This window comes from Saimiri boliviensis, chromosome 2 (genome assembly GCF_048565385.1).
Source record: "Saimiri boliviensis isolate mSaiBol1 chromosome 2, mSaiBol1.pri, whole genome shotgun sequence".
Classification (NCBI taxonomy): Eukaryota; Metazoa; Chordata; class Mammalia; order Primates; family Cebidae; genus Saimiri; species Saimiri boliviensis.
This window is the reverse complement of record NC_133450.1, coordinates 140,010,017-140,018,340: the sequence shown is the minus strand read 5'-3', so window position 1 is coordinate 140,018,340 and position 8,324 is coordinate 140,010,017. Positions and strand designations below refer to the sequence as shown.

At 60.3% G+C, this 8,324-nt stretch overlaps 1 protein-coding gene across 1 annotated transcript; it reads left to right on the top strand.

Annotated features, from left to right (window-relative positions):
* The first annotated feature begins 1,255 nt into the window (after nucleotides 1–1,255).
* On the top strand, nucleotides 1,256–8,006 carry LOC101043835 (ficolin-2). The gene is made up of 8 exons (XM_039461530.2): nucleotides 1,256–1,387; nucleotides 3,044–3,175; nucleotides 3,862–3,915; nucleotides 5,249–5,281; nucleotides 5,774–5,901; nucleotides 6,299–6,428; nucleotides 6,960–7,094; nucleotides 7,653–8,006. Exons 1-8 carry the CDS (start codon nucleotides 1,288–1,290, stop codon nucleotides 7,898–7,900), a joined length of 960 nt encoding a protein of 319 aa, XP_039317464.2. The 5' UTR covers nucleotides 1,256–1,287; the 3' UTR covers nucleotides 7,901–8,006.
* The last annotated feature ends 318 nt before the right edge of the window (nucleotides 8,007–8,324 follow it).

The window sequence follows — 8,324 nt, the reverse complement described above, 5'->3', positions numbered from 1 at the left end:
AATCCTTCTACTGATCTTGCCAAGGAAGGAGGCACTCCAGCATCCCCATGGCGGCAGGTGGGGTGTGGCGATGATTTTGTCTCTGGGGGGCCCTAGGTATGCGGGGTCTGGGGCCCCACCTGCTACTGTCTCTGTCTCTAACCTGGCTCAGTCCCGGGTGAGAGCGTGCCTCTGGGAACTCTGCTCCCAAGATCAGGAGTGGGAGTCTCGTTGGTAGCCTCTCTCCCCGTGTCCTTCTCACTTGATATTGATGACCATGGCACGATAGAGGGGAACGGCTGAGATTACGATGCTATCCTAAATGGTCGGAGCTGAAATGAAGCTGCACCCCTCAGTAGGCAAGGGAACAGAGGCTCAGAGGGGTCAAGGGACTTGTTTTAGGACACACAGTGCTGAGGAAGTAAGGTTTCCCCTCAGGCAGGGTGGCCTCCAAGGCCGGGGTTCTGCCCCAGGGACAGTCACTGAAGACCACAGCTGCCTGCAGGTGGGACACCTGGCCTCAGGCTCAGGGGCTCTCCTGGGCCCTGGGAGTGAAATGCGCCTACTCTCACCCACCCCCGCGACAGGCTCAGCCCCTCAAGGCCTCCCCCTTGGACGTGCACTGGGGTCTGAGTCCCCCAGGCTACCCACCCTGTCTCCCTGCCCTCACGTTTGTGTGCCACTGAGGTGGGAAACCTAGCTCTACATACTTCCCCGGGAATCGGTGGACACACATGCATTTTCCTCTCCTTCTGGCCCTGACATCCTGCCTGGACCTCCCAGTGGCAGTTTCCACGCCTCCTGAGGAGCGTTCCAAGTCCACTCATGACACGGTGAGGGTTATCGTGTAAGGTCCACCCCAGTGGCCAATGACCAGCTCTCGCCATGAGGACTTCAGGGATTCGGGCAAGGGAGAGAGAAGTCTTTGAAGCAGAACGTCTTTAGCAGACCCTTCCTCGTTCCCGTCCTCAGCTCCTGGTGTCCTCTGCTCACCACTGAACAAAGGTGGGCGGATGGGCCTGGGCTTCGCGCAAGGCCACAAGTGAGTCAGCCTGTTCCCTGGGAGCGAGTCAGCCTGTTCCCTGGGAGCAGACCATCCCCCTGCAGGGATGAGAGATGCCCTGGGATCCCCAAGGGGCGGGCGGAAGGAGCAGCCCTGGAGATGACCTCGTACCCCCTGCTGGCGTCACCAAGCCGGCAGAGAGGAAGCGGCTGTCACTCGGAAGATGAGAAATTAGAGTCTGAGGGAGGCTGGCCTCTCCAGTCCTATAAGAGGTCGGGGACCTCTTGAAGCAAAGACCAGAAGAGATGGAGCTGGACAGAGCTGTGGGGGTCCTGGGCCCTGCCCCCCTGCTGCTCACACTCCTGGGCATGTCCTGGGCTGTCCAGGCGGCAGAAACCTGTCCAGGTGAGTCCCTTCAGGACCTCCTCTTGGAAACTTCTCATCCCGCAAGGCGGGCAGCTTCATGACTGGCAGCTTCCTGGCTTCCAGGCCTTGCCCCAGGCCGTGTGGCACATCATCTGTCGAGACAGCAGCTCCGCACGCGTCGTCTGTGTGAGCAGACGCAGAGGTCCTGAATGCATGTGGCATCTCAGAGACGGGGTGTCCTCTGCCTGCCCACCCATCACCGAAACCGTTCAGGTTTCCAGCCTCCCCGGGCCGCATGTCCTCTAAGCGTAAAAGGCGCGGTTGTGGTGTTGTGGGGGAGGTGGGGCTTGTGGCGCCAGCTGGGCCGGCAGCGGTCAGGTGTTCTGCCGTGACTGCCATCACGGGGAGAGAGAGCATCGGCAGGGATGGGCACCCAGCACTGTGGGACGTTTCCATCCAGGAACTGCTGGGCTCTGGAGGTGGCGGTTCCCATGGTGTCCCTGATGTGGCACCATAGGAGTGGCACTGTCCCCAAGTGTTCTGGACCTCCTTCGGGGCTCCCAAGAGGACACTCGGGTGCCCAACCACGGGTTCCAAAGTATGGGAGGGCAGGTTCAACACGCGGCTCCTGGAATCAGGTCCTGACTCCGTCCACCTGATGGAGGGTCAGGAGTTTGATGTTCCCGATGCCTGCAGAGACTCGTGTTGGGATGTTTGGAGTGCTCAGGAGGAGACACGGCTTTAACCGCAGCAGAGCCGGGGCTTCCGGAGCTTGGGGGTGCTGTGGCCAGCACTGCATTACTGTGGAGGGTGACAGGCCAGGGACAGCAGGGTCACTTGGAAGCTCCTAGTGGCTCACTGTGGGGCGCTGGGGTTAGGGCAGCATTCTCCTCCTCCTCCTCCTGCAGCCATCTGCCCACTCCTGATGTCACCAAGGTGGCAGGTGCCTTTCAGTTGAGTGTACGTCTGCGGCTCAGTAGAGTATTCAGGCCCAGGTGAAACACTTCTAGAGCTTCTAAATGGTCAAATAACAGCACGTGTAATTTTTATAATACACCATCTAACTTGAATTCGAGATACCTAATGGAAAACCACGAAGCTGCCTTCCACCTCTAGTTCTGCACCAGCTTGTTCTGTGTCCCTGAAAGACGCCTCCCTCTGTGGAGGGAAGAGGTGGATCCACAGGAGCCCATCCACTCTCTGCTCTGCTCCCAAGATCGGGCGCGGGAGTCTCATTGGTAGCCTCTCTCCCCGCGTCCTTCTCACCCAATATTGATGACCATGGTACGATAGATGGGAACAGCTGAGTTTATGATGCTATCCTAAATGGTCGGAGCTGAAACGAAGCTGCGCCCTCAGTAGGCAAGGGAACAGAGGCTCAGAGGGGCCAAGGGACTTGTTTCAGGGCACACAGTGCTGAGGAAGTAAGGCTTCCCCTCGGGCAGCGTGGCCTCCAAGACCTGGTTTCTGCCCCACATCTCCTTCCTGCCTGACCAGTGCCCAGGAGGTGAGGACAGACCAAGTGTTCACCAGAGCAGGAGCACCCGGCGGAGGGAGGTGGCTGTGGCTGCAGCCATCTGCCCACTCCTGATGTCACCAAGGTGGCAGGTGCCTTTCAGTTGAGTGATGTGTCTGTGGCTCAGTAGAGTATTCAGGCCCAGGTGACACTGAGTGCCCACCTGTGTTTCTCTGCAGAGGTGAAGGTGGTGGGCGTGGAGGGCTCCGACAAGCTCACGATTCTTCGAGGCTGCCCAGGGCTGCCAGGGCTGCCGGGGCTGCCGGGGATCCCAGGGCCAATGGGAGAGACAGGCGCCAATGGACAGAGAGGTAAGTGTGGGCCGGGGGGGGGGGGTGGGGGGAGGCAGGGCATGGTGGGGGCACTGGCTCTTGCTGTTTTTGAAACTAGATGCTGAGCTGGGCAACGCCCCCACCATTGCACCTAAATTGAGCCTGGGTCGGGCCCTGCTAGAGCCAGGGACAGAGCCAACGCCCAAGGCCCAGCACGGCTCTGAAATGGCGGAGTGTCCTTCTTAACTATTCATGAGCTCACATGTGGACACGCTTCTGTAGGGCTGTCTCCCCATCCTTGACCCAACACCAGCTTTGCTCGGCCACTGGCACGATTTCAAAGTTCTATGTCCCTCCACCTTCTCGCCTGAGCCCTGAGGCCACAAACTCTTCTCCACCTGCCTCAGATGAGGAAACTGAGGCTCAAAGAGTCCAGGGGTTTCCCTCTGTGCTCACACCTGGAAGGAAATGAGCTGGGATTCCCCCCATGGTGTCTGGATTTCCAGCTCCCGGCCCCTGAGTGGACAGCAGAGCCCCATGAGGTCTGGGTCCCGGGTCTAGAACCTTCTGGTGCAGGACGGGCAAGCCCAGGTGGGGCCTCGGGTACTTCGTATTGAGCAGGGCCGTGGTCATGACTGGAAATTACAGCCGCCAGCTCCAGGGTGGGCCCTTCGGTCCTGGCTGGGGAGTTTTGCTCCAGGGAGTTTTGTCTTTGGAAATTGCAGGAGAACGTGGCCCCCCTGGACCCCCTGGGAAGGCAGGACCACCTGGGCCCAAGGGTAAGGAGGGGACCAGAGTGAGGAGGGGTGGCAAGCTCCTTGCAGCCAAGGCTGCAGAGGAATGTGGGCGGGGCTTCCGGGGCTCCGTCCAGGGCAGGGGTCTCAGTGTGGGGGAGGGGTTCTCAATGTGTGTGGGGGTTCTCCGTTTGGGGAAGTGGGGTTATCAGTGTTGGAGATGGCTTCTCAATGTCGGGGGAGGGATTTCCAACGTGCAGGTTGTGGGGAGGTGTTATCAGTATGGAGGGTGAGCTGTCAATACCGGGGACAGCCGTCAATACCGGAGAGACCTGTCAATACCGGGGACCGCTGTCAGTACTGGGGAGAGCTGTCAGTACCGGGGAGAGCCGTTAATACCGGGGGAAGCTTCTGGGGTGGGGGGAGGGAGTTTTGGAGTGGGAGGGGTTCTCAGTGGGGGGCTGTGTATGGGGAAGAGGTTCTCGGGTAGGGGAAGGTTTTCAGTACCGGAGCATCTGCCCTGTGGGTGTGTCTGAGGCGAAATCCTGTCCCTCTAAGGTGGAAGTGGCCTTGGGAGGGCAGGGTGGGCGTGTCTGCTCACCTCTCTCAGTCCCACTCAGCCCTGGCCTCCGTCCCCCAAGCACTAGGTCCAGTCTGGTCCCCTCCTCCTGACGCCGCCCCGAGGCTGTATCTCTAGCCAGCACCATGTGTGGGGAGCAGGCCCCGGGGCGCTGGAGAACCACCCAAATCAGCTCTCAGCACAGAGTTCGCGGAAATGCTCTGCTTTAAAATAAATAATTTTCTGACAGAGTTTCATGAGGAATATCTTGAAGAATCAGAGAAAGACACAGTAGGAAATTGAAGCTCCCTTTACTCACTCACCCTTACCCACAGACCTACTCAGAATAAGATCCCCCTACACTCACCGCACCCCGGGCTCAGCCATGCATTGTGTCTAAAGGTAAAATACACAGTTTGGCGCCCAGACCCTAACAACGCTGTCCCATCTTATTACTGCGTCTACCAAGATGGGCTGTTTGCAGGCCTTGGGGCCCCGGGAGAGCCCTGAAGATCCAGGCTCCCTCTGGTTGGCACATGGAGGCCTCGACAGTCTCTGGGATGGAGGCCTTTGCTTCCCCAGGCCCCTCCGAGAGGGGTGCGTGTCGTGGAGGGGCCAGTGTGGGCCTCCCTTGAGGGAAAGAAAAATGTGGCCCATGGAAGCAGGCTCAGGGACTCCCTGACTGGACCCCCACCATCTCCTCCTGGAGAGGACCAGAAGATGGTCTCCACGTTTTACACGGTATCCGCGGACCAGTGGGGGCTCAAGGGCTCTGATTTCCAAACTGTGACACGTGTGTCCTCTCTCACCCACGAACAGGAGCACCCGGGGAGCCCCAGCCGTGCCTGACAGGTGACTGACCACCCCACGCTCCCCCCATGCTCCCCCCTCCACGCTCCCCCCACACTCCCCCCACGGCCTGTGGCTGGAAGTCCAGGGTCATAGGATGCCATCGCCAGAAGGAAGTGACAGATACAAAGAAAAGACAAAGGCGGTGTGCCCATTCCCTTGTCCCTTAATCATTTCAGGAGGTGACAAATCTTGTCCAGACAACCTCAGTGCCCTCCATGGCTACTTTCTTCCACCTTCGGCTTTACCCCAGAAGGCCGAGTGCACAGGAGCCGAAGGACGGAATGACGCGGGGAGATGGGAGGGTCAGGCAGACTGGGAGTGGCCATCACAGCGGCGTGGCCCTCAGAGCCTTGTCCCCGTCCAGGCCTCGGAGTCTTGCTCTGTCCACACAGATGCCCGTGGGCCTGCTCCTCCCTCCCGGGCCTCCCTCCCACTGCCCCTGCCCTGCCCAGGGTTCCCGTCCTGCAGCCACTCCCCGGGTTCCCTTCCCAGGCCCACGCACCTGCAAGGACTTGCGGGACCGGGGGCACTTCCTGAGCGGCTGGCACACCGTCTACCTGCCCGACTGCCAGCCCCTGACCGTGCTGTGTGACATGGACACGGACGGAGGGGGCTGGACCGTGAGTGTGGGGGCGCTGAGGGGCCCTGGGCAGGGTGGGCCAGCCTGGGAGTCCCGGAGGCCAGGCTGCACACCTGCTGGGAGAACACTCTGGAGTTCTCTATCCCCCTGCACAGGGACAGGCAGAGATGACTGGGGGGTGGGGGTGACCCGTGGGTAAAAGTCCAGGCCGTGGGGGAGGCTGGGAGGGGCCGGCGTTTTCCTGCGGTGTGGCCTGGGGCTTGCTGCCTCCCCTCCTGGGGCCCCCTTTCCTCCTTCATCTTCCCGTGGGGCCTGCGAGCTGCTGGCCCGGCTGTGATGCTCTGCCATCTGCACGCGCTGCTCCTCTGGAGGGCGGGTCCCCCGCGCTGTGGGACTTCGGCCTGGCCCCTGGCTCCCGTCCCCCGGCTCCTCCACAGGTTTTCCAGCGGAGGGCGGACGGCTCCGTGGACTTCTACCGGGACTGGGCCGCGTACAAGCAGGGCTTCGGCAGTCAGCTGGGGGAGTTCTGGCTGGGAAATGACAACATTCACGCTCTGACCGCCCGGGGTAGGGCGGCTGCCGGAGATCGGGGGTCGCGGGGCCCTGAATGGAGGTGCCCCTGCCCCTTAGGCCTGGGCCGCCTGGAACATAAGCACCTCTTGGCCCACAGGGGATTGGGCCCTGAGCACACACAGGGTGGCACTGGGACCCCCGAGGGTTGCGGCCCCTGCCACTGGCTCTGGAGGCATCGGGATGGGAGAGGGTCGGAGCTCTGGGCTGAAGCCTCTTCTGGTCTGGGCCCCACCGGCACCTTAGATCCTGAGTGTGGGAAGGAGGGACCCAGTGGCCCCGTAGTGGAGTTTGGGCCCAACCCCAGTTCTGCCTCTAACCCTCGAGGATTTGGGAGTCGAGTCTCTCCCTGCGGCTCAGCACCACCTGCGGGTCAGAGCTGCACAGGCCCCAGGGAAGCCACAGTGCTCCCCACGCTCTGCCTCCATGGAACCCAGACCTCCTTCCAGCCCCTGCCCCCGTTCCCCAGCTCCCGTGTCTGGAGGCAGAGGGCTCTTCTGCTGGGACCCTGAAACCTTCCTCCCTCAGGGACCAGCGAGCTCCGCGTAGACCTGGTGGACTTTGAGGACAACCACCAATTTGCCAAGTACAGTTCCTTCCAGATGGCGGGCGAGGCGGAGAAGTACAGGCTGGTCCTGGGGGCCTTTGTGGAGGGCAGTGCGGGTGAGTGTCTGTGCTGGGCCGCGTGGCCTGGGCCTCCGAGGGTGCTGGGGACGTGGAGGGAGTGTGTTCTGTGTACTGGCAGGCTTGTGGAAGAGGCCTCGCCTCTCTGAGCCTGGGTTGTCCATCTATACCTGCGACATTAACGTCTGTGCTCAGTGTGCTGAAACCCCGGCAAGGACACCAGTAGGAAGGAAGTGTCTGCAGAGCAGGGACCTACGCACAGTGACAGCAGCTGACATCTCTGCAGGATGTGGCTGGAAGGGATCTGCCACGGTGGAATCCAGAGTAGAGAATGATGATCCTACCTCCTGTCCTTGCATGAAATAAACACACTACACATTAGGTAGCAGGGCTAGACCTAAAGGCAATTTTCTAAGGCCACTGCCAACAGCAGGGCAGTATTCACTGAAGTCGTGGACTGTACCCCTTGGATTGTGCAGTGCACAGCCTGCGGAACCATACATGGAGGACCGCCAGGCCAGGCCTCAGGTGGAAAGACTTATTGTGCCTATAATAACATTATGGCCTATAACGACACTCACATTTCTTCCTGAGCAGGTGATTCCCTGACATCCCACAACAACCAGTCCTTCTCCACCAAAGACCAGGACAATGACCTTCACACCCAAAGCTGTGCTGTGATGTACCAGGGAGCCTGGTGGTACAAAACCTGCCACGTGTCAAACCTGAACGGTCGCTACCTTGGCGGGGCCCACGACAGCTTTGCAAACGGCATCAACTGGAAGTCGGGGAAAGGGTACAAGTACAGCTACAGGGTGTCGGAGATGAAGCTGCGGCCTGCCTAGCCGGGCAGCCGCAGGGTCAGGACACCCCGCATGTACGCTGGTGGGGGGTGGGGTCGGGAGCTTAGCCCTCGGGTTCGTAAAAGAAACACGTGCTGTGATTCTAAATTGCGTTTGTCTTGCTCCGCGGAAGAGGTTCAAATCCTGCTCTTTCCACCATCGGCCCTTCCAGATTTGCGACATCGACTCATCTCAAACCTCTGTCTTTCCTTAGCAAAAAAGAGGGTGTTTCTGACTATGCCAGCAGGCGCCTTCCTCAGGAACCAATACAAGACTTTGATGCTGGGATGGGCTCAGAGTGCAGCCCTGCTCGGGGGCCCTGGCAGGATAACCCCGTTCCGGGGCGCGTTACCTGGGCTCCTCTGTGAGCTGGATGGCGGGGGATGAGAAGGCACATTGGAGAGGAAGTTTTTCCTGCACTTGAGAT

Bases quoted from the DNA above. Each gene is read 5' to 3' on its own strand.
- LOC101043835 (XM_039461530.2), top strand. From the start codon at position 1,288: ATGGAGCTGGACAGAGCTGTGGGGGTCCTGGGCCCTGCCCCCCTGCTG. The intron at 3,176-3,861 runs GTAAGTGTGGGC...TGGAAATTGCAG, and splicing joins AGGCGCCAATGGACAGAGAG to GAGAACGTGGCCCCCCTGGA. The intron at 6,429-6,959 runs GTAGGGCGGCTG...TTCCTCCCTCAG, and splicing joins TCACGCTCTGACCGCCCGGG to GGACCAGCGAGCTCCGCGTA.